The sequence below is a fragment of the Vigna angularis genome, chromosome 6 (genome assembly GCF_016808095.1).
Source record: "Vigna angularis cultivar LongXiaoDou No.4 chromosome 6, ASM1680809v1, whole genome shotgun sequence".
Taxonomy (NCBI): Eukaryota; Viridiplantae; Streptophyta; class Magnoliopsida; order Fabales; family Fabaceae; genus Vigna; species Vigna angularis.
Window position 1 is genome coordinate 20047561 of NC_068975.1, and position 25079 is coordinate 20072639.

The following is a 25079-nucleotide window of genomic DNA, read 5'->3' on the forward strand; positions in this document are numbered from 1 at the left end:
TTAATAATCAAAGAATAACACTGCAAGCATACGTAGAGTGAATGGTTCAATTAATCTAAACCAAATTTCATTGAGTGGATCAACTTTCAAATGTAACAGTCCATATCATATCCTACCATTCATTATTTAACTTTTAGATTGTAGACTTTTCAGTATCTGTCCAAATCATTTCAAACCAAGCTATACTGGAACACTAGCACACTAATTGCTAACTAGCAACTTATATTATAAGTTTAATTAAATATTGCCAAAAAGTCTTCTGAAAATAGTTCTTTTTAATCTTTCTGATAAATTCACATTTGAAAAGCTGTCGAGTTGAATTTCTTTGAGATATTGTCATAATGAGATTTTTCTAGATATTGTGTTCTGTTTTGTCATGTCAGGTTGATATTAATTATAAATCTTGTTTTGTGAAAAAGTTGATTGTGTGATTAATGTTTAAGTGAAAATGAATGGTAGTATTTATTTCATTGCACTCAAAATATTGTGAGAAGGCTTTTGACTTCCCTTTTTCCATAATGTATTTTCACAACAAAAAAACCCCCTTCTATGTTTTCTTCCGGTTTTTCAACCATTACAGTTTTTCTGATTTTACAACATGGTATCAAGAACTCATTGATTTTAGGGGTCTCTGAAAGAGTGAAAACCAGTGAGAAAGTCATACACAAACCACAAAAAAATATCCATAAGAAAGGATGACATCAAACAATAACTCTTGACCTCCACCTCCTACTTTTGTTGGAGAAAATTATGATTTGTGAGCTACAAAAATGAGAACTTATTTGAGAGTTTAATCATTGTGGGAAGTGGAGGAAAATGGAAGTAATCCAGGCCCTTTATCAGACAACCCTACAGTTGCTCGATTAAGATTCCATAGTAAAGAAGTGGCAAAGGAAGGAAAAAACATTTGTCATTATACATGCAACAACACACGATGTTTTTATAAAGATATTGGATCTTGAGACAACAAAAGAGGCTTGGGATAAGCTCAAGAAGGAGTTCCAAGGTAATGAAAGAACAAGGGGAATGAAGGTGCAAAATTTGGAAAGAGAATTTGAAGCAATCAAAATTAAAGAATCTGAAACAATCAGGGAATTTTCTGACAGACTTTATAAAGTGGTTACTCAAATCAGATTGCTAGGTGAAGAACTTAAAAATGAAAGAGTTGTGGAGAAAATTTGTGTCTTCTGGCGAGGTTTGAGTAAAAAACCTCCTCCCTTAAAGAAAATAAAGATTTTTCTCAGATTTCACTAGCAGAACTTGTGAATGCTTTGCAAGACACTAAGTAGAGAAGATCACTGAGAATGGAAGAAAATGTCAAAGGTGCTTTTGTGGCTAACAACAAAAACAAACCTTAAGGAAGAAATAGATGAGTAATTACCTTTTGGTGGAAGAAAGGCAATGGAAAAAAAGAAGACAACAACAAAAGAGGTTGGAAAGAGAAGTTTTCACCTTGCTCTCAAAATTATTATTGGTTCATACCTGGAGTCAAATGTAGGGCCAGCAATCAACTTGGTCATGTAGAAAAGTGTGTGAAATCAAGGCAAGGTAGCAAGGACAATAAGTTCAAGTTGTTGAACACCAAGAGGATATTGAGGAGCACTTATTTGTTGCTTTTTATTATTCTGCCAATAGCAGCAGAGAAGCTTGGCTAATAGACAACGGGTCATATGGTTTATGATGCAAGTTTTTTTTAAGGAATTTGATTCGCACCTACTTCTCAAAAGTCATTATTGGCAATGGAGAAAGTGTTGATGTTAAAGGCAAATGAGTAGTTACTGTTCAAACTCTTCAGGTACTAAGTACATTTCAGATAGATGTTTCATTTGTGTCTGATTTAATTAGTCAAAGTATTTTGAGTGTGGGACAAATGCTCGAAAAGAATTATACTTGCATTTTGGAAATATGAGATGATCCTTATGGATGTGAGATAATGTCTATAAAAATGAGAGGGAAAAACTTTCCTTTAGAATAGAAACAAACTGCTAGGCAAACTTTTCAAAGCAAAGTAGAAGCCTCATGCAAAAAACAATTTGGAGTAGACAATATCAATATTCAGAAATTCAAGAAGATTTAGATGATTTTACAGGGATGAGTTGAGTGTTTTTTCTCAAACAAAAGTCAGAGGTGTTTGATGTTTACCAAAAGTTAAAGCTTATGGTTGAAAATGAGGCTGGATGCAAAATAAAAAAGCTTATATCTTATAATGGAACTGAGTATGCAGTAAGGGAGTTTAAACAATTTTGTGAGAAGATTGGAATTCAACATCAATTAACTGGTCCTTACACATCTCAACAAAGTGGGATGGATGAAAGGAATTCATAACAAAAAACTCTGGCTTTACAACCATTACAGTTTTTCTGATTTTATCACAGATATCACAAGTGTCTGAAATTCCTGATAAATTTTCTTACTGATATTTCCACTAAAAAAATTTAATATATAGAAAAAAATTATTTGGGGAAGCCGAATTGCACTTGTTTGCAACCATTTTCTACAAGAATTCGGAAATTTTACTAGATTTTTTGTGCTGTCTCTCTACTATACCTTCAAAATATATTGTACCTGCAAAATATATTGGTTCACACTGATTTTGATATTTTAAAATATATTAAAAAGAATTATAATATACCAATATCGATATATTTTTATTTTTCAGTAAAAGGAAATAAGACTAAAAATATACCAATAGTAAAAGAAAACTAAGACTGAAAATATTAAACATCTTAACTTATGGAAATAAAGAGGGCACATGCACTTAGAGCCAATGCTGTGGATTTTGCTGCAACAGACATTGGTAATCTTCCCTCATCTTTTCTTAGGAAGAGTCCTTGGTACACAGGTACATTGATGACAACCAAAACCCCACTTAGAATAACTTGCAATGCCATTGAATCCAACATTCTGAGACCCCCTTCAGTGATGAACACTTGTTTTAGGAACATGCCAAGAAGGCAAAACAAATTGAGCATTGCAAGTGTTGCTAGCACAGTGAGCATTGGGGATGAGTTTCCAAACTCTATGATGTCTTTCTCATATCGTTGGGAAACTTCTTCTTCTGCTACCTTTGCAGATACTACGAATGTTGATTCTGAAAAGCCAAAAGACTTCAAGATGGTATCAACAAAAGCAAAGAGGTAAGAGCTTGTTCTCTTGTACAGCCATATCCGTAGCTCATTCCACCAACCCTTTATTGTGCCTCCTGACCACAAAAACTCCATCAGGCAGTAAGAGCAATCGCCAAGAATCACATATGCAAAAGGTATGAACCATGGACTTGACATCTGATCAATGAAACAAGGTAAAATTTTGATACATGTCAAAACCTACAAACACAAACGTTCACATGATTTTATCTATTATCTTAAAAGAGATATTCAGTCCAGTGAAGAACGTCTTACATCACATTCATACCTGTGGAAACAATGGAATGCCTTTGAGGAGATAGAGTGAAGGAATAATGCAGTAATATACAGTTGGCCAGCAAATAAACACCCACAGGTGATAGTAACAATATGCCATTTGGAGGCCAGGACTGATTAATCCATAAGCATACCATGCTGGACTATGCTTGGAAAGCAAAATTTGAAAGCCCCCCTCAGACCATCTCTTATGTTGAACTAGTGCTTCTGGCAAGGTGTTTGGAGCTACACCTAAGAAAGCTTTCCTTTGAGGATTATAGAAAACTGATTTCCATCCTCTGCATTTAATAGACAATCCTGTCATAACATCCTCTACTGAACAACCATATTGCAATCCCATCTGCAATCAAATATTCATATATCTTCAATAGATTAGTCATTATACTATTATAAATAACTTCTTTATTATTGTGAGAAAAACTATATATGTAAGTCATACAATCATGCATGGAAAGAGAGGGACAATGAGAAAGAATGTGACCTCTTTTCCCCATAAAGTGTTTTTCTCAAATGTACAACTAGCAAGAGCCTTTGATTGTTCTTCCAGTTCATGCAAGCTTACTTCTTTCATATCACCAATATTCTTGTATTCATTCCAATCTTTCTTATATTGGTCACTGAACTTTCTTCCACACAGTATCTCTCTTCTGTGAAAGCAGCCTGTTCCAATATACAAAGGCCCACCAAGTGAATCCAAACCATGGAATTCCACCTTCAATGTTCAAGATTCAAACCATCACAAACTTTCATTTAGGTAATCTACATTGCAGAGTGCCCTTTTGTCAAAGAAAACAATGCAAATTAATCATGAACAACTTTGGTTTGATAAGCAAAAATCGTCAACTGACTTACCTCATAGCTTACTCGTAGAGCACCACCATATAGATCATTCTTGGTGATATTCTCAAAACACTGTGGAGTCTGCACATAAGCAATCTCATGGCCCTTATCTTCATCCATGAAGAAGCAGAGTGCATTCCTTAGAGATTGAGAATTGTTTGAGTACATGTCACAATCTACATTAAGGATAATTTCCCCGTTGCTAATCATTGATGACACTCTTATCTGCATTTAGGACCAAGAACACATACAACCAATGATTAATTTCACAGCATCATGCACAAAGCTTACCATAAATGTTAATGCATGAAAGGTATATACAATACCAATGAATTCATGGCTCCAGCTTTGAAGTTATGTGCAACTTGAGGTCTCTTCTCACGAGCCAAATATACCAATAGGGGCATAACTTTCCCATCTACATCTTTGGCACTCGAGTCCGTTTCGTGTAGTAATATCTATAAAGAAAATAATGCATATTATACCAGGCATAAGTATAGCAGTACACAGAGTAAACATTAATATTGAAACATTACTTTTAATATTATAATATTAAGTGAAGCATCATGTTCGCCTCTATAAATAAAGACTAAAATATTAGTTAATGAGACTAATGTGGAACTTTATTAATATATATATTGTTAAAATAATACATTAATTATCAGAATAGCTAGTTTTATAAACCAAAGTGCTTAGGAGAAAGTGTCATACTTGAAGAATTGTGTCATGGTCTCTTCGAGAAGAATATGAATCCCACTGTGAAAACCCTTTATGCTCTGTGTGTACTTCTTCTGGTACTCTACCCATCTTGGCTGCATTTTCTATTCGACTTTCCATATCTTGGTACAATTTCTGCACTTTAATTCCATGCATTAATGACTTGTTTTATGGTAATTTTTGCATATGTCAAGTACAGACAAACAGTTTGTGATCATTATTTAAATAAAAAAGTGGATAAGGTTTGTGGATACCACAAGCATTGGGATCCAGTCTCAAATGCATAGATGTGTACAAATTACTATGGGTTTGAAGCATTGATAAATATTTATTCTTCTATGAAAAGTTCTTGCCATTCTTTTATAAGATAAAAATGATATTTTTTTCAAACTTTTTAATATATCTTATTAAATTTACTAAAGTTGACCGAGTGATGAGGTAAAAACACTTGATTTAAGACTATCACTAGTAAAAAAAAGTTATAAAATAGTCAATAAAATAGCAGAAAAGAAGTGACCTTGATGGTGACCAACTCTTTGGCATGGGTGGATGAGTGAATGGTTTTGAAATAAGCAGCTGGTGAGGTGGGGTCCACCTTGAATTTCCTGCAGAATGGAAGCCATTGTTTTGCAAAGATGGAAGCCTCTAAGAGAGCATAGAAGGTAATATCTGATCCAGCATCATCTGAAAGATACACACTGAGTTTGTCTGGTGGATACTCATAAGCCATAACTGATAGCACTGTGTTAATAACCATCACTGGTGGCTCAATTCCTGGATCTGCTGTACACACAAAGATGTCCACTTTTGGTAACACCTTCTCATATCTGTTTCAAAAACATACACTTTATTTCTCCTTTTTATATTTCTCTATGGCATTTCACTGTACTAAGAAGAAGCATGAAAGGGGAAAAAAGAAGACATATATAAACTTGTTTTATCTGTTTAGTTTCCTATGAATTATGCAGATAAGTTTATAAGATTTGGATTTAATTTTATTTTCATCAATCATATACACATACTAAGTATATAAATTTCTTGTTTCAAAATTAAAAATTCAAATATATGGTTTTTTAATTTTAGTATTAGATTATAAATTGGTGAGTCCCTAGTCAAAACAAAATAAAGTATAATGATTTTGATGGCACACCATTATAAAGAAAAAATCACATGAAGGTGTTATTTTTGTTTAAAAACACACAGCTTTTATTCTGCTTACATGTTGATGAAGAGTTTGTTCACATTAAATAAAATATGAAATAGAAAAGCAAATCCGTGAAGCCGATAATATCTTACAATATCTTACAATATGGATATGTGTATATTAAACCTACACAGGCTTTCCCCACATGACAAAATGCTACAAATGGATACCTAATTCACCTTTTCTTCCACAGACAATCATGCAAAATTATCACCAAATCTATCAATCCTATAACATTTCATAAACTTTACACCTCACACTGCCTAAGGTAAAGCCTAACTAAAATATAAATAAATCCTTTTGTACTTCAAAAATGAATTAACATTAAAAAAGTTGAACAAATTTAATGAGTGATGGAAGAATTTTAGATTTTCGGAATTTGTACATAGATTTTTTAGAGTTTCCAGAACATGGGATGAAGTTTGCTTAACTCACTATCACAAAACATGTTTATAAGATGAAGTGGAATCTCAAACCGAAGAATTTAGAAGAGAAAACAAATTGAGACTATTTTTTAGTAACTGAAATGAGTTGTGTGATATATTTTAGTTGAAGTCATACAAGTCAGCATGATCAATTAATCACAAGTTTTGTTATGTTTTTGGATGTTATTGAACTTGAATTGATGATGGGTAAAGTTTGAACCTGTTTTGAAAGTAAAGTAGTGAAAAAAGGTGTAGAACAAGAGAGTGCATGGTGTACCTTTGAGATAGCCTTTGTATGAAAGGTTCCCTGAAGAGAAGGTTCCATCTGAAGGGGTGTCTGAGAAGCCAATAAAGACCAAAGCATAGCTCAGCAAAAAACAAGCCAATCCAACCCCATTTCCCAACTTCACTTTCTCTGGGTATGTGACTCACTCTGAAAACCCAGATGAAGCAAATCCCCACAAACAATGATAAAGAAAAGATCTTGTAAAAGACCCTTCCTTTGGCGCTCTTTGTCTCAAACAATGGAGAATGCTCCACCGCTTCCATATCTTCTTTTACTTTCTACTCTCTACTTTGTTAACTCTTCTACTATTTATACACTACACAAAACTTTGTTATGGTGAAGAGCCATGGTAGTAGAGTTTGAAGTTGATACGATTCTTGAGTGGTTGATATGGGATATACTGATATTAGTCAAATAAAAAACAATTATATTCACTCCACGTTCCTCAAAACGCCTATTTTCCTAGCAAATGAGAGGCCAGAATTATTGGAAATTCTTTTACCTGAACTTCATAATCATGTTTGCTCCAAGAAACATAATAAAAATGCAGATGACCATTGTTTTAAAATATTTTTCCTTTATTTCTCCTATAGAAAACATCCTCTTTTGTTTATTTTGCATTCATGTTAGTAAAGGCTGAGAGGTTAACCTTTTATATGTTTTTTTTTTACCTTTTTATGTTTTTAATGTAACACAGAGCAACCGACAATGACATATTTGAGATTTTTTAATTTTAAAAATTTCATATATAAATTAGATTTTACTCTGTATTTAATTCTTAGAGCTTTAAATAAGTGTAATTTTTTATTCATATTGAAATAAACAAACATTAAAAATACTTTTTTAGTCTTTAATTAAGTTGTTGTTATTAGTTAATGAAATTGGCTATGTGAGGGTTGAAAAGTAAATAAACTTGTAATACATAAAAATTTAAATAGACAAAAAGTATAATGTTTAAATTCATTCTTTATTCTATTAGAAGAAATTACTCCTAAACTTTTGTTTATCTGAATCTTTTTCAAATATAACGATAATCCAAATGGTGTTGTTTTGTAAAAGAAAAAAGTATTTCGACATTTTTATTATTTATAAATTGAAACCAATGAAAATTTAAATATATTTTTTTCAATCTTTTAAAATATATTTTTTTTAAAAATCATAACAATAATTTTAATTTTTAAAATACACAATACTTCAAATATAATAATTAATTATAACAATATTATTTCAATAAATTAGACAATAAATTTTTTTTTATTGAGAAATAATACATAGAAAAGAAAATTTTGTATTAAAAAGCTTGAAGTGAAGCCTTTATGATGGTATGTTTGGTCAAGAGTGGACAACTTGAAGTAATTATCTGTATTTTCATACGACACTGATGAGATAAGCATTGCTTTTGTCTTTTTCTTATACGTAAAACCATTTTTGTCTGGTTTTCGTCAGGATATGATGACAACTTCTCAAGCATATCTATTATTAGTATCTATTATTTTCATTACCTTACATTTGAACTGGTAATTTAGTTTAATTATCAAATAATAACTCTGCAAGCATACGTATGTGAAGTGAATGATTCAATTAATCTAAACCTCATCTCATTGAGTGGATCAACTTTCAAATGTTTCAATCCAAAACATATTCCACCATTCTTTATTTAACTTTTAATTGCAGACTTTTCACTTCAAAAAGCGTCCAAATCATTTCAAACGAAGCCAGAGTGGAACACTAGCACACTAATTGCTAACTAGCAACTTCTATTATAAGTTTAATTATTGCCAAAAGTCTTCCAAAAATAGTTTTGTTTAATCAATCGAATAAATTTAGATTGGAAAAACGTTTGAGTTGAATTTCTTTGAGTTTCATATCAGAAATTCCTGGTCAATTTTCTCCACTGATATTTCCATTAAAAAAAAGTTAAGTGAAATAAAGAAACTTATTGGGTGAATTATTTGGTGGAAGTCAAATTGCAGATGTCAGTCACCGCCTTTCCATAGTCCCCTCTTATTAGCAAATAAAAGAAAAACAAATTTATGAATTTTATGCCTTAACTTTCAAGCAAAAGTATAACAAATGATATATATTTAAATTATATAATTTCTTTTATGTGATGTATTGTATGATGAAATATGTAATGAACCAAACTTTAGCAGGTATTACATATCCCGTATCAGGTTCATAGTTAATAATAGATATAATTGAAATATTATTTTTACTATCTCTTCTAAAGAAAGTATTTCAAAATAAGGAAAAGTCAAAATCTTACATAACATAAACCTTCCTGTCTATATAACTATGAAAGCAATTAATCACTCCCATAACCTTAGTGTTGCTGGTAGTGGGTTTTTGTATTATCTTTTACTATTGTCAAACATAAACTATTATAGTGAACCAGATGGATGTCAAATACACAAATAACCAAGCACGATAAAATAGAGATAACTTAAAAAACTTATAAATTTTGAAGAAAATAATATAAAAATGATACAATTACTACAGAATTTCACATCAAACATAAAACTTATATCCACACACAAATACTCTCATGGCCCTTTCATATTCCAAGAACTAATAGACTCAACCTCTCAAGAAGTAGTATATTGATTGGTATATTAAGACTATGAATGTGTCATTGCTCAGAAGACTCTTGATCCAATTTAAGAAGAACTTGAGGAGAAATCATTGTAATTCAAAAACCCTATGACAAGGTCAATGACAAAAAAACTTAGAAAAATAAATATCTTTAAAACTGAGTTTTCGAGTTATTTTTGAAACTTAGTATCTTTGGGTTTTCTTTTGGGTTTCTAGGGTTACTATATACTTATAATCTATATACTTGTACCAAAAATATACGTAAAACTTTTGATATTCATTATATGAATTTTGAATTCAATGAGAGATGATTATCTTGGTTTTCATCATAAAACACGGATGCTTATCAAAGATTAAGATCTCTATGAAAAATCTTTATTGACTCATCAATCTAATAGATTATGGAGTCTCCATCTTTGTCTTAATTTCATGTTCTTCTCTTATTTTCTTTATTTATGCCAAGTAGGAATCAAATTAAAAAATAATTGTACTTTTTCCTGAATAGGATCATATCACATTCTCTCCTGTTTCTTAGGAGCTATAACTATATCATGTTCGAATCACTTCCCAATTGATAGAGCATAGCGAGTAAATTCTATATTTCACAAGTCTCACAACTAGTTATTTTCATATATATGAATGCAACTACTAATAGAGTCAGGATGATCTCATTTCAATCTCTATTATCAATACACTTCACACATCATCAAACATAGCAATATTCCCGTCATAGAAATCATTATCCTCTCATTTCACATCATTCATATCAAACTAAAGTAAAAAAAATATAACTACTTCAAAGTATATACAACATGCACATATAGCTTATACATTATATTCTCATATAATCTTAAATTGTCACACCATGTCATACGTATGTATTTTATCTCAGTCCAAACTCATCACATAACATCATTCATCTATTATTTATTTCAATTTCAATTGAAATGTTAATAATTTATCATTTATTTTCTATTGCATCCTCATTTTTTTGTCTAATCTTTGATAAAATGTGGACAGAATGTCAAAATTAGGATTTCCAAAGGAACTCCTACGTTAGATGCCACTTGAATCAAGCCTGGCACCATTAAGACAAATAGAAAAACATCATTGAGGTTAAGGATCATTAACATGGGGCTAGGCACCACCTTCCTACTGTGTTAAGTGTCACTTAACCCATGTTGATTGTCACTTTCTAGTGATGAATTGAGTTGAGCTCCTACGATAAAGAGTTCATTCGTTGCTTATAATTTCACGCTCCCAATGTGAAGTGTTGGAGAAGGGTTCTGCTTTTTCTTATGTGACACTTTTGACTTATTTCTCCTTGCCTATTCTTGACGAAAGTTTTTTTTTTATGCTAAGAAGTGTAGAGTGCATTTTAGAGTTTTTTTCTTAAGCTGTTAGGGTTTCCTTTGAGACCTCTATGACTTCTCATTTGATCTTCATCATCTTATATCGTTTATCTTCTCGTTTTGAGCTCTTCGTGATGATAAAAAGCTAAATTCATTTTGTGGGATAGATATAATCAATTAAACTCTCATGTAATTGATATTGTTTATATTTATATGTCTAACCATTCAATTTAAGTATATTGTTTTTTATGTTTTATGCTTGTTGTGATTTGATCATCAATATCTTAATATTTAATTAATTGGATGTTGGAAAATAAGTTTTATAATCTAGAATTGAAACAAAATACACAATGAAGCTTGTAAATACAGATAGAACTTGACTTATTAGTTGTATTAAATCTTGATGTGAAAACGAGTTTTTTTATTAAGTGCTTAATAAATTTACTCTTAATAAGAAAACTTAAATTCATTTACTCAAAAATTAGGATTTGAGTAAATAGATTTACTTTAAAATTAAATTAAAAATAAGTTAAGTCACTGTAATGACACGCCATATCATTTCTAATCTATTATACATTCTAAGTATTTAATAAAATCTCAAAAATAATTTATTTGTTTTTGCATAATTTTAGTTCCTTATACATCAAAACAATTTACGTTATTATGCAACTAGTACACTTGTCATTGAATAAATTGTTCTAAGACAAACATTTATTTTTGGAGTATAAAATATTTAAAAACATCTAAAGAAAACATAATTTAAACTTAATTAATAAATATGTTAACCTTTAATGACTTGATAGATTGTAAATATATATTGTTACTTTAATATCTTAAAAAGAAATGACCGTTAAAAAAATGATTTAAATTTGATTGGTAAGCATACTAACCTCTAATAACTTGATACGTTATCAATGGACATTGTTAATTACAAGTTTCAAATGGAATAACAACGCAAATATTCTTAAATGAAAGTTGTTATCAACCCTTCATCTTGTATAAAATAAACGTACATGTATAAGTATTTAAGAATTAGCTTCTACAAGTTGGAAATGGAAAATAATAATAGTTGTAAAATTAATAATTTAATGTTGATAAAAATGCAATCTGATATACAATAAAAGTCCATAAATAATCTATCAAACAACTTATTTATATCACAGAAAAAGTTTAAACAAATCAAAGTGAGATGAAAGTTATCAAAACAAATGAAGAATACTCCATCCTTTGCAAATCAATGTTGATGAGGAAAACAACATTACTTACATTATTGTATGGATTTGTGTTTCAGAAACTAAACAGACATTTTATCTTATAAGCAAGAATTTCTTACTCCTAACAAAACTTTGGAATGTTGACAAATCTAATTGAATGTGTAAATAAAAACACTATAGTGTGATCATGCAAAGCTAAAGAAGGTAACTACAAATAGTGCAAGCAACACTGATTTTATGGCAACAGAACCAGGCAATCTTCCATTGTCCTTCCTTAAGAAAAGTGCTTGGTATATAGGCAAGTTGATTAGAACCAAAAATCCACACAATAGAAGTTGCAAGACCATTGTCTCACAAATTCCAAAGCCACCTTCCCTTAAAACTGCATTCTTCAACACACTGAGAAAACAGAACAAATTTAGCAATGCAAGAGTTGCTAATACAGTGAGCATAGGAGAGGAGGTTCCAAACTCCATTATTTCCTTCTCATGGCGTTTGGAAGCTTCTTCTTCAGTAACCTTAGTTGTGATTACAAAAGTTAAATCTGAGAATCCAAAAAGCTTCAAGATGGTGTCAATGCAGGCAAAAAGGTAAGAGCTTGTTCTCTTGTATAGCCATATCCTTAGTTCATTCCACCAACCTTGAAATGTCCCCCCACAGAAGAAAAACTCCAACAAACTATAAGTGGCTTCACCAACAATGATATATGCAAAAGGTATGAACCATGGACTTGAGATCTGATAAATCCATCAACAACTAGTTAAACACAGGAATGATCAAGTATAATGATGCATTTGTTTAGAAAAGGTACATGCATAATCACAAATAGCATGTTTGATATCCTAAAGGGTGAAAAAAATAGAATGAAGTGAATGTATGCAACAAGGATTATTGTTTTGTTACCTTTGGAAACAAGGGAATGCCTTTAAGGAGGTACAATGAAGGGATGATAGAATAATATAGTGTTGCAAAAGAGCTAGGTGCCCATAAGCAATAAATACTGTATCCCATTTGAAGGGCCAAAGTGATCCTTCCAAAACCATACCATGCAGGGCTATATTTAGAAATCAAAATTTGCAAGTCTCCTTCAGACCATCTCTTGTGTTGAACAAGTGTTTGAGGCAAGGTAGTGGGAGCTAACCCTAAGAAAGCCTTCCTAAGTGGATTGTAGTACACTGATTTCCATCCTTGGCACTGAATAGACAATCCTGTTATCACATCCTCTACTGGACACCCATATCTTAAACCCATCTGCAATTGAATAAACAACATTATATTGCTAATTTATGAATTTAGAGTCTAAAACTCCTGATACTGTTATGTTCTTAAAAAACGCTTAAGAGAGTTGAAAGAGAGCTTAATTTCAACTCTTAAATGATACGCGACTATTAAATATATCGAAATACTTAATTTTGATATATCTTATGTGCATTATAAGAAGTGTATATGTTTGTGTGAGAGAGGGTGAGAAACCTCTTTTCCCCATAGTGTGTTTTCCTCATAGGTGCAACTTGCAAGAGCCTTTGATTCTTCTTCTAGTTCCTTCAGGCTTACTTTTTTGAACTGATAATCTTCTTTAATATTCCAGTCATTCCTATATTGATCACTGAATTTCAATCCACAAAGAGACTCTCTCCTGTGAAAGCAGCCACTTCCTATATACAAAGGACCACCACAACCGTCTGCACCAGGGAACTCCACCTATTTTTGCATAAATTGTAAATACAAAGGGTGTATAACTAATTGATCATCATCAATAATAGCATGATGGTATTATATGAAGTGAAGTAAAAATATTTTTAAACTCAGGCTCTGTGGTTTATATGAGATACATGTGTCTTTGAAACAAATTGAATACAAATAAGAAAAATAAGGAGTTTCTTAACTTATCATTAGAACAAATTTATGTGTGAGATGTTTGATCATAACATGACAGAATAAAGGTCACTTAAAACTGTTTGAATGAAATATAAGATATAAAAATGAGTATCTTAAATTTCCAGTAATGAAGTTTCTGAACTAAATCATCTCAATCAACAAATTACTCACCTCTGATATTGATATCAGACCACTCCCATATAAATCATTCTTAGTGACATTCTCAAAAATCTGAGGGAACTGCACATAAGCAATTTTGTGACCTTTCTCTTCATCCATGAAAAAGCAGAGAGCATCTCTCACAGACTGTGAATTGTTTGAGTACATGTCACAGTCTACATTTAGAATGATTTTCCCGTCACTAATATTAGAAGACACCCTTAACTGCATGCATTCAGACCAAAAAATTGTATAAATTTACGCAATTATACAGCTGAAAGAATTACCAAACTACATAAACTAACACTATGAAAGAATTGTACATATTTTATACCAGTGAATTCATAGCTCCAGCTTTGAAGTTGTGGAAATATTGGGGTCTCTTCTCACGAGCCAAATACACTAGAGTTGGTAAAAGGAATCCATCTACATCTTTTGAATTCTCAGGGTCCTTTTTATGAAGTAGTATCTATTAAGAAGAACAAAACATGAGTAATAGGGTGTGTGTGATGATGATGATGATAAATGTCAAAAGCTAATGCACTTAATTATTTGAATTCATCATGTTTAAGAAATAAATTGATGTTACTTAACTTACTTCAAGAATTGTGTCATGGTCACGTCGAGAAGAATATGAATCCCACTGAGAAAATCCCTTATGCTTCAGACGTGCTTCTTTGGGTACTTCACCAAACTTGGTTGCATCTTCAATACGTCTTTCCATTTCGTTGTACAATTTCTACATCATGAAATTTCGTTGTGTTCAACAAAAGTTTTCAAAAAAATTAAATAAAACCAGACGCATATAATCAATTGATTAGACATGACTTGTAACATAATATAAATACTTTATGTCTGTATTAAATTGGTATGAATTAAAAAGCTGAGACGGAATAATTAACTAATGTTGTACCTTGATGGCTGTTAGCTCTTTGACTTGATCAGAATCAGCAGAGTAACCTGATGAGACTATACTCTTAAAATATGCAGCTGGTGACCTTGGCTCCACTTTGAACTTTCTGCTAAATGGAATCCAATGTTTTGCAAAGTTTGATGCCTCCAATAGAGCATAGAACGTGATTTGAGACCCAGCATCATCAGAGAGATACACATTCAAATTCTCAGTTGGATAGTCATAAGCCATAACAGATAGCACTGTGTTAATCACCATCTTTGGTGGCTCAATATCAGGGTCTGCTGTGCACACAAATATGTCCACTCCCGGCAACTTTTTCTCATATCTGTTACAAAAAATCTATCTGTCATATCAATGATCAACAACATAAATGATGGCTCTATCAAATAGAGAATTCACTGAAGAAAAAATTATTGGATCGATTGAAGAGGATCATGTAGGAACCATTGTACTCGTCTGAACGGGTCACCAGAACCAACCATCAAATCTGACACCACTTGTTGGATCTACAGAAAAGAAGGTTTACTGGCACCAATGACATTAGAGCCTAACTACATAAGGATTAACATCACTCTCTACCAAAAACCTTAAGACAATGAGTCAATGTATTTTCAACCTTATATAGTGTTCTTTCTTATTTCTACCCGGTTTGAGACTTGAACTCATGCTTAAATTTCCAACAAAAATAATACTAATGAGACTCTGAGTCTACTCATATAAAGAATTGATACTACTTCTAACACAAGAATCTCAGCCAGCAATACAGAGTGAAGGAAAAAAGATTAAATAGAAGAAGGTGGCACCTCTGAGAAAGTCTGTTTGTGAAGGGTTGTCTGAACACAAGGTTCCATCTGAAGGCCTGAGTGAGAACCCAGTAAAAGCCAAACCACAATTCAGCACAAAACATACCAAGCCATACCCATTTGCCATGTTCACCTTTTGCATCTTTGATATGGCTAATTCTGTAAATCCATACGAAGCATATGCATAGAAATAATGAAGTTGCAAAGGACCTATAGATGAGTCTTCCTCTGCTCTTTTTTGTCTCAAACAATGGAGTGTGCTCAGTGATTTCCATAACTCTGATAATTCTGTGTGCCTTGTTCTGTTTGTTTTTCTGCTATATATTACATTGCACTGCGTTCATATTTCACAGCCATTATTAACGAATTCGCATTTGAATGTTGAAAGTTCGGTACATTATTGACTTTTCTGTGTTGTTAGATCCAAATATAATATTTAATGGAGTCTTATCCATGAGAAAACCAATTTAGATTATACATTTGTCACTACAAATCGATTTTATAAAACTTAAAATTTAAACATGACTGCTGAATGAACGTAATATGTATCTTGAGAATGAGATGATCGATGCGTGTTTCATTCTTTTATTTCTAAGTTGTTATTTTAATATAACGTTTTAAAATTACATAAAAGAAATGAAAGAAGATAAAAACAGTTGGTTATTAACACGAGTGTAGTAACATTTCATCTCTTTCTTTTATTCTAGCTTTACAATTTTGGAATATCAAGAAAAGCTAATTCATTTTTAATAAATAAAAGGCATATTGGCTTTACGAATGTAAATCAGTAAAAAACGATAAAAATATTATCATATATTTATAAATAATATTTTAATCTTCATTTTGTAGTTCTAAAAACAAAAATAAATGGGTCTTGGTGAGATGACTCGTTGAGAGAACTAGCAAATTACAATAGTTTTACTTTTGATGTGTTGCTAATTTTTCAACGTTTACTAATAAAAAAGTAACCCGATTGAATTTGCTAAACATTGGAACAAAATATACTGTTATATTATATAACATTTAAGTATATAATTAAGTGCTTGAATCCATTGAATATTTATTATTAAGTATTAACTATGTGGTTGCAAAGTCAAAGCAAAAGACACCAAAATTGACTTGAGGAACGTCCAAAATGTGGTGACGATCACCATTGGATCATTTATATCGAAAAGAACTCAAACGTAGTAAGCACTCACATAGTTTTTATTTAGAAATAATTTTCGACTTTGAAAACGATAAAGTGTTGTTCAATTAAACAATAAAGTGTTGTTCAATTAATCTATTATAAAAAATAGCGATGAATTTATATATAATCCATATTTTTTATTAATTATTTTATAGTGATATTAAGGATCTAATAATTGATGAATATATAATTAACATATTAACACTTCATAAAGTATTCAGTGTGAGCTATGAAAATGTTTCGATATAAACTGTCAGTATTAGAAGTATAAGACACAAGGTATCATTATCCTTTAAGGGATATTTGAGAAGATTAAGAGTTAAATATGTTTTTCGTCCTTTAAATATCACACGATTTTGGATTTAATCCCTACTCGAAACTTTGATTGCTTTTAATCCTCATAGTTTTGAAACTATTACTATTAGTTCTTAAAATTGAATAGCGTTAACTTTTGTTTGATGTAGCAAACGGCGAGGCCACGTCTTATGTCAGCTTGTGCTTGAGAACTTTGTTCATCTTCTCCGGCAGAGCAACCACGGTTTCGCTTCTTGTGCACCATCATCCTAATCGCGCAACAGCCCAAGCCGTAGATCAAGCAAGCATCTTCATTCTTCACTTGCAAATAATCCAAACAACGAAGCCCTTTCTTCTTCCTCGCGAGTCATCCATGGCATTCCTAGAATCACCTGAAACTCAGACAAATCCAGAAAACGCGAGCAACCCCAATCGCAAATCGCACCGTGCCGGAAGACGCACACCGAGTTCGCTCCGGCCAATCGAGAACCACGGTCAAGCGAAATCCCAAATCGCGAGTGTTGCGAAGAACCCTAAATCGCCTAAGCCTTTATGCCGTCGCGCCTTCATCTCACAAGCTCCCCTGCAGCGACGCCATCCTCCATCAACGCCACCTTCAACGCGTAAAATCCTTGCAAGTCGCGACATCCTCCCTTGCATCATCACTGTCATCCAGATGCGCCATCACCTGCAACAGACTTGCAAATCCAAAAACACAACAGAAACTCCATTCGCCACCTGCAAGAGAGCAACCCTTCCCTTCTCGCGTTCTTGGCTCATGACGGCGTAAGATAGAAGAGCAAAATCGTGGCGCAGGTGCAGGGGCAAGTTTCCCCAATCTAGCAACCCCTAATTTGGGGTGGAAGGGGGCTAACACGTGTCAGATTCTTATTGGCCAGCTGAAAAGAAAAGCAACGTGGCAGAGAGTGAACAAGGAAGCTGGCGTAAAACGTGGCTTCGCTGTTTGCCACATCAAACAAAAGTTAACGTCGTTCAATTTTAAGGACTAATAGTAATAGTTTCAAAACTATGAGGACTAAAAGCAATCAAAGTTTCGAGTAGGGACTAAACCCAAAATCGTGTGATACTTAAGGAACGAAAAACATATTTAACCCGAAGATTAAACATAGAAATGTATCTTCCAAGCTAATTTGGATCAGGTATAAGACGCAAGGTATCATCATAATTGTTATTGTTGGGAAGGAAACAACATAAGAAAAATACAGAGAGAGAATAGGTATATTTGAATAGAACTTCTTATTGAAAAAATTGAATATTGTATCTTGTACAAGTGTGGTTTTATAAGGAACAAAGTAATAGATGTAGAGCTGCCTGTGTGAAAGATGTCTTGTCTTAAGGTTAACTAACATTTCCCCCTAAGACAAGCATCGAGTGATATAACACCAATTTTCTTTAGAAAATCAAAACGATCAACCTTCAAAGCCTTGGTGAAGATGTCTTCCAATTGCTCCTCAGTTCTGCAGTAGGACAAAACTATTCTTCCTTTGCTTACCAAGTCTCTCAAGAAGTGGTATTTCACTTCTAAATGCTTACTTCTGCCATGACTCACAGGATTCTTAGATAAATTTATGACAGAGATGTTATCTATCCTTAACTGCAACGGGGTCTTCACAGGCATCATCATCTCCTTCAGCAATTATTCTAACCACACTCCTTGGTAAGCAGCAAAGCACCCATCAATGTATTCGACTTCGCAACTGGATAAAGCAACTACATGTTGCTTTTTAGAACACCACGAAATAGGGGCTTTGTTCACAGAAAAATATATCTAGACGTGCTCTTTCTCTCCACAGGATCACCACCATGATCAAAATCGGTGTAGCCAATCGATTCTAATCCATAGTTTTGTCTCCCAATAGGAAATAACAACCCGTGATCAGATGTTCCTTGAACATACCTCAATACCCGTTTGACAGCATTCATGTGAGCTCTTCAGTTCACCCATGAACCTGCTTATCAGACCAACACAAAATGAGAGATCTGGTCTGTTGTTACAAGGAAACCTCAATGATCCAATTATTTGTTTGAATATTGTCTCGTTTACCCCTTCCTCTGATTCATCTCTCACCAACTTCTGGTTGACTTCCATTGGGCTTATTGTGGCATTGCACAATGACATATTAAATCTTTTCACCAAATCTCTAGTATACTTCTTTTGATGTATTACCAATCCTACAACAGTATAAGCAAATTCCATTCCTAGGAAGTAGCTTATCTTACCCAAGTTAGTCATCTCGAATTCTGTCTGCATCACTTTCTTGAATTCTTCTATGTTAGCTGGGTTGGACCTTGTGATGAGCAAATCATCCACGTATAAATAGATGATCAGCAAATCCTCTTCTTGTTAGGACTTTGGCAAGTGTACCAAATCGTTTCAAGTAATAAAACCGGTAAGACCGGATATCGTTTTCCAAGAGACTCGTGTCACCAAACAATTGTATAATTTCCAACTAACTTAGACTAAAGAATGCTTCATAATTTGAGTTTTAGTGCAATTAAAGTAAATATGAAACATAAATGATAAAAATGATCTTAGATACTCAAACACTTGGAAATGGAAAGATTAGAAATGATATAGAATGATATTATTGGGGGTATGATTTCACCTACTTCACTCTTATGTATAGAAAATCACTTCCTCTTCATTAATATGCCAATGTCAATCTACTAAATTACTCAAACCCAATCCCTTGGTAGAGAGAGCCTAGACTTCCTTATTAGGCTCCAATCCCTTGGAAGACCTAACAATTATTTCCGCATTAAGAATTGAGATCTAAGACAACCAAAGATCCTAGTTCTATCCCTAGATACTATTTCCTTTAGGTGTTTAATCCAAGTCCAGATTTACCCAACATTTCCCAATATCAAGCAAACCCTAAAATCATGTCATGGATAGCAACTTCACAACAAGCATTAAGAGAAGGAATTAAACACTAACAATCAATGAAAAAGGCATATATTCATTCAAAACACAATAGTTTACATAAGAGTTTAGTGGCTACATCAATCCCCCAACAATAATGAAACTAGCCCTCCATGAATGGAAAGCTCAAGCTTACAACAATGGTGGAAATGGAAGAAGGAAGAAGACCCAAGGGTGAAGAAGGACTGTTCCCACAGCTCCTAGCTTGCCTCCAAGAGCTCCAAATGAGAGAAATCGTGTTTGGGCAGCCAAAGATCCAAAGACCTTCGAGTTCCATCCCTAAATAGACCAATTTTGCCACATCAGCATTTCCACCGCTCAGCTGCACCCCAGCTGCACCCCAGCGGCAGCATTCTAGAGAGTTGGCGCTCAGCTACACGCCAGTTGCACCCCAGCGACAACATTTCAGAGAGCTGGCGCTCAGCTGCATAAAACCCGTACCGCTCAGCGGCAGCAAGTCGCGATCAGGTGGCGCTCAGCTGCACAGAGCTGTACCGCTCAGCTACAGCAAGTCTGGTCAGGTGGCGCTCAGCTGCACGCCAGTCGCACCCCAGCTTCAGCATTTATCTTTTCTCTCAAAACTTCCTCTTTTACCTTCATTCTTGCTTATATGGTTCTTCGGTTCTTCAGTTTGGCATACAAGCTTGGATGTAAATGACCAAAACATACTAAAAAATGGGAATTAGTGATGAAATTGAATCATTAAAGTTTAAGATGCAACCACTTAAGAAACTAAATGAAAATTAGGATTTACAAGGCAAAAAGCTAAGAAAGAGTTGATATTCTCTCTCAATTCGACACTGAAATCATGGTAAAATATGTTATTATCACTTATGCACTTCTCTTCACATAGACTCCATGTTCAACAATGCATCTGATGAAGTTTAGTTCAAGCAGGAAGGAATCAATACGCTTATTCCAGGCTCTAGGAGCTTGTCTCAGCCCGTATAAAGCTTTTTGCAGCTTGTAAACTTGGTGCTCTTTGCCTTCTTCAAAAAATCCAGGAGGCTACTATACATATACCTCCTCTTCCAATGGTCCATGGAGGAACGTTGACTTGACATCAAGCTGGTACAACGACCAACTTCTTGAACATGCAACAACATTCACCAGCCGAATAGTCTCCATAGTGCTATTTGTGCAAACCCCTCAGAAAAATCAAAGCCTTATCGTTGAAGGAACCCCTTCGCAACCAACCTAGCTTTATACTTGGAGATTGGTTCATCAAACTTCAACTTTTGCTTAAACACCCACTTTACTCCAATACTTTTCTTCCCTTCTGGCAGATTAACAAGCTGCCAAGTTTCATTCCTTTCGATTGCATTACTTTCCTCCCTCATTGCATTTCTCCACACAGGTTCCTTTAATGCTTCAACCTCATCTATTGGTTTCGCTCCAGCATACAATGCCCTATGAACCAAGTCTCCTTCATCATCAATCTATGTATCAGGATATAGTTTGCATTCACTAAACCTTTGTGGCAACACACGTTGTCTTCTTGGTCTACCAGTTTCACCATTTTGCACAATTCCACTACGATCAGAATTCACCTCAAGTTCAACTAAGATGATCTCAGCATCTCCACCTATTCTAGGCTCTACCAAATCAGGTTGCTTCTACTTCCAGTCCCAACTATTCTCCAGAATCATCACATCTCTACTCAGGACGACTTTCTCATTGATTGGATTGAAGAGCTTATAAGCTCTATTAGGATGATAGCCAACAAATATTATTGGCTCGCTCTTATCTTGCAGCTTTGATCTTCTCTGGTCAGGCACATGCACGAAAGAAAGTGATCCAAATACCTTCAAGTGGCCAACTGTCGGCTTCCTGTCTGTCGGCTTCCTGCCTGTCCATGCTTCAAAGGGTACTTTCCCATCTAACTTCTTCGTTGAACACCTGTTAAGGAGGTAGAAAGCTGTGGACACCGCCTCGCCCCACAGTTTCCGTGGCACTGCTTTCTCCTTCAACATGCTCCTAGCCATATCAAGGATAATTCTGTTTCTTCTTTCTGCAAGCCCGTTGTGTTGAGGGGTATACGGTGTTGTGATCTCATGAATAATTCCACACGCTTGGCAGTGGCTTTCAAAGGCAGTAGATGTATACTCTCATCCCCCGTTTGTTCTCAGGGTCTTTAGCTGTCTTCCACTCTCCCTTTCAACCTGAGCCTTGAATCTTACAAAGATTTCCAGTGCATCGCTCTTCATCCTTATCACATACAACTAGATCATTCTACTAAATTTATCAACAAAGGTAATGAAATACCTGTTTCCACCTGATTAAGGAACTTCAATCGGCCCGCATATGTCTGAATGTACTACCTCCAAACGCTCCTTCACTCTCATGTTTAGATGTGTCTTAAACGATTTTCTTGTCTGCTTTCCAACCAAGTAATTTTTGCATACTCTTTCTGGCAGCGTAATGTTGGGTAATCCAAGAACCATTCCCTTTGTCAACACTCAATTTCGTCCGGATTGACTAAATAATTTGTTTTATTGTTTTATCCTCATAAAAGGAAAAATTAAAAAAATGTGTGTAAATAAAAAGAAAAAAAAAATAATAAAAAAAAAAAGAAGAAAAGATCAGACGTTCGTCCAAACAGTGAGCGTTCGTCCTTCTCCACTGTTGCTGAGGCCGTTCGTCCAAACAGTTCAACCGCGAGCAATCAGCGTTCGTCTTTTCTCAGCCCAAGCGCTCGTCCTGATCCTTCCAATTTCGAAACGCTCGTCCTCGCCTTTATGCGAACGTTCGTTTCAAGCCGTTCGGCCTCTTCCCTGACTGACCGTTCGGTTTCTTCAACTGTGCAACCGTCCGTCCCAAGCGACATCTAGCGCTCCAATTGCTGAACGTTCGTCCTATACCGTTCGTTCATCTTCGCCTCAGCTTTAGGACGAGCGTTCGCGTTCGTTCTCGAGGATCGTTCGTCCTCTGCCTATTGCGAACGTTCGTCCTCATCTTATAGCGTTCGTCCCGGTCTTTTAGGACGTTCGTCCTTTTCACTATTCGACCGTTCGGCCATTTGTTAATTTTGGACGTTCGTCTTCGTCCTCAACTGTTCGGCTGTCATGTTTACCGTTCGGTCATGGTGTTTATTAAACGTTCGTTTTTTTTATGTGAACGTTCGTTCTTCTCAGTTGAACGTTCGGTCATGTAATTTGAGCGTTCGTTTTTATTGTGTAATGAGCGTTCGGTTTTTTATTGTTTAATGAGCGTTCGGTCATCACTTGGACGCTCGGTTTCTCTTTTGAACATTCGGTCTCCTCCAGCGTTCGTTTTCCCTCCATTCGGTTTTGAGCGCTCGTCCTTTGCACAATCGCTCGCCGAATTCGTTCCCCCTCATCTACGCTCGTCCTGCTTTTCTGACGCTCGTCCTTATCACTCCCGGTCTGCCGCTCGTCCAGCACACACGGACAGCAGCTCCAGCTTCAATCGACTCATCTACATCACGGTCCAATCCAGCATGGGAGAATGAGCAAGCCTTCACGTCTTCACTTTGGTGTTCTACGTTCAGCAGAAGCGCATCTCCAAAATGGCAACAGCAGCTCACGCTTCCAGCAGTTTGGGAAGCATTTTCGGTCCACCATCCAGCAGCTGTGAAGCTCACGGCCTGCACCACAGAGCTACTAAGATTCAACAAAGAGGCAACAGTAGAGAAAAGAGAAGCAAGATGAGACATCTGGTAGGTGGTAGGGTCAGTCATTCTTGAGTGCTCCAATCATCCAACCTCCAGTGCTGCACTCACCAACTGTTTCCCACTATTCCCCACCATCACCAACCTCACACGAATGAGTGCTCCACCACCATCCAATCTTCCACTACTGTTTCCCACTATTCCCCACCATATCAATCTCCACTTCTACCTTCTCCCATTTCCCCCAACCCTGGCCGACATCACCAAACCTCCCACTTCAATGGATGCTCCACTCAACTTCCCACTAATGATTCCCACTTGATTCCCACCAACAATTCCACTTTCAACATCTACTGAAAGAGAGCTAGAAGGAAGATCCATTCCGGATAACCCAAAATACCCCACGGCTACTGGGATACCTCCAACACTTGATCTTCATCCATCCATTCCAACATCCCTTTCTTCTTCATTTTCAACCCCAACATCCCAAACCCAATGCCACGATCAACCTTACCTCACGGCCAACCTCTATCATCACCTTGTTTTTCTGCATTTTGATCATCAAGTGTTAATGACTGTAGTCAACACCTCTGAGCATTTTCTCCACCTTCACACCTAATCATCAATCTTCACCCTTACCTCACGGCCACCACCTATCCTCACCTACCCATCCTCCATATTCGCTCACTACCAAAAACCATTTTTGACACCCACGACCACTGTTAGCACCTTACGGCCAACATCCATACACTACAGCCAGCTATCACCCTTATACTTCTCACTCTCATCATCCGCCCATCCACCTTTCAACAACCTTCATCTTCCCAGCCATCACTAACCCCTCTCTGCTATCACCCCTTCTTCATCTTTTCCTCCCGGCCAACATCATTATCTTCACCTTACCACAACCATCACAGTACCACCATCTTCATCAATTTTCATCTTCAACACCATAGATCTCCAGCACCCATCATCTTACTCTTCATTCATCCTGACCCCCTCACCCTATCTTCATTCCTTTCTTCTTCATTTTTCATCTCAACAGGGCCAAGACCCATCATCATTTATCATTATTTTATCCGGACCTCACGACCATCTTAATCTTCATTCATCATACACCCCAACCACCAGAAACCCAAAAACCATACCTCACGGCCTTCAACAATTAGAGACTAGTGCTCTCTTTGTGGAACCCAAATCCGCCAACCAATAT

At 34.9% G+C, this 25079-nt stretch overlaps 3 protein-coding genes across 6 annotated transcripts; all 3 read right to left on the reverse strand.

Annotated features, from left to right (window-relative positions):
* Positions 1-2627: 2627 nt before the first annotated feature.
* On the reverse strand, positions 2628-7552 carry LOC108341005 (cellulose synthase-like protein E1). 3 transcript variants are annotated; one of them, XM_052878794.1, is made up of 9 exons: positions 7397-7508; positions 6886-7294; positions 5497-5806; positions 4974-5114; positions 4589-4720; positions 4275-4487; positions 3904-4134; positions 3415-3762; positions 2628-3284 (listed from the first exon to the last, which is right to left on the reverse strand). In XM_052878794.1, exons 2-9 carry the CDS (start codon positions 7155-7157, stop codon positions 2727-2729), a joined length of 2205 nt encoding a protein of 734 aa, XP_052734754.1. In that variant the 5' UTR covers positions 7158-7294; positions 7397-7508; the 3' UTR covers positions 2628-2726. The 3 variants fall into 3 exon arrangements, with proteins under 3 accessions (XP_052734754.1, XP_052734753.1, XP_017434092.2); XM_052878793.1 differs by having other exon boundaries at positions 2628-3326; positions 6886-7552; XM_017578603.2 differs by having other exon boundaries at positions 6886-7513.
* Positions 7553-12034: 4482 nt separating this feature from the next.
* Positions 12035-16150, reverse strand: LOC108342069 (cellulose synthase-like protein E1). 2 transcript variants are annotated; one of them, XM_052878795.1, is made up of 9 exons: positions 15809-15946; positions 15450-15511; positions 15003-15330; positions 14688-14828; positions 14424-14558; positions 14102-14314; positions 13526-13753; positions 12956-13303; positions 12035-12789 (listed from the first exon to the last, which is right to left on the reverse strand). In XM_052878795.1, the coding sequence occupies exons 3-9, from the start codon at positions 15258-15260 to the stop codon at positions 12238-12240; spliced, it is 1875 nt and encodes a 624-aa protein (XP_052734755.1). In that variant the 5' UTR covers positions 15261-15330; positions 15450-15511; positions 15809-15946; the 3' UTR covers positions 12035-12237. The 2 variants fall into 2 exon arrangements, with proteins under 2 accessions (XP_052734755.1, XP_017435262.1); XM_017579773.2 differs by lacking the exon at positions 15450-15511 and having other exon boundaries at positions 15809-16150.
* Positions 16151-18654: 2504 nt separating this feature from the next.
* Positions 18655-19545, reverse strand: LOC128197530 (uncharacterized). Its single transcript, XM_052879586.1, has 2 exons — positions 19210-19545; positions 18655-18939 (listed from the first exon to the last, which is right to left on the reverse strand). The coding sequence occupies exons 1-2, from the start codon at positions 19543-19545 to the stop codon at positions 18655-18657; spliced, it is 621 nt and encodes a 206-aa protein (XP_052735546.1).
* Between the last annotated feature and the right edge of the window lie 5534 nt (positions 19546-25079).

Bases quoted from the DNA above. Each gene is read 5' to 3' on its own strand.
- LOC108341005 (XM_052878793.1), bottom strand. From the start codon at position 7,157: ATGGAAGCGGTGGAGCATTCTCCATTGTTTGAGACAAAGAGCGCCAAA. The intron at 4,135-4,274 runs GTAAGTCAGTTG...TGAACATTGAAG, and splicing joins CTCTACGAGTAAGCTATGAG to GTGGAATTCCATGGTTTGGA. The intron at 3,763-3,903 runs GTCACATTCTTT...ATTTGATTGCAG, and splicing joins ACACTTTATGGGGAAAAGAG to ATGGGATTGCAATATGGTTG.
- LOC108342069 (XM_017579773.2), bottom strand. From the start codon at position 16,083: ATGGAAATCACTGAGCACACTCCATTGTTTGAGACAAAAAAGAGCAGA. The intron at 14,829-15,002 runs GTACAACATTAG...TTCATGATGTAG, and splicing joins AAGAGCTAACAGCCATCAAG to AAATTGTACAACGAAATGGA. The intron at 12,790-12,955 runs GTAACAAAACAA...TGGATTTATCAG, and splicing joins GCATTCCCTTGTTTCCAAAG to ATCTCAAGTCCATGGTTCAT.
- LOC128197530 (XM_052879586.1), bottom strand. From the start codon at position 19,545: ATGACTAACTTGGGTAAGATAAGCTACTTCCTAGGAATGGAATTTGCT. The intron at 18,940-19,209 runs GTATGTTCAAGG...TAATTGCTGAAG, and splicing joins GCTGTCAAACGGGTATTGAG to GAGATGATGATGCCTGTGAA.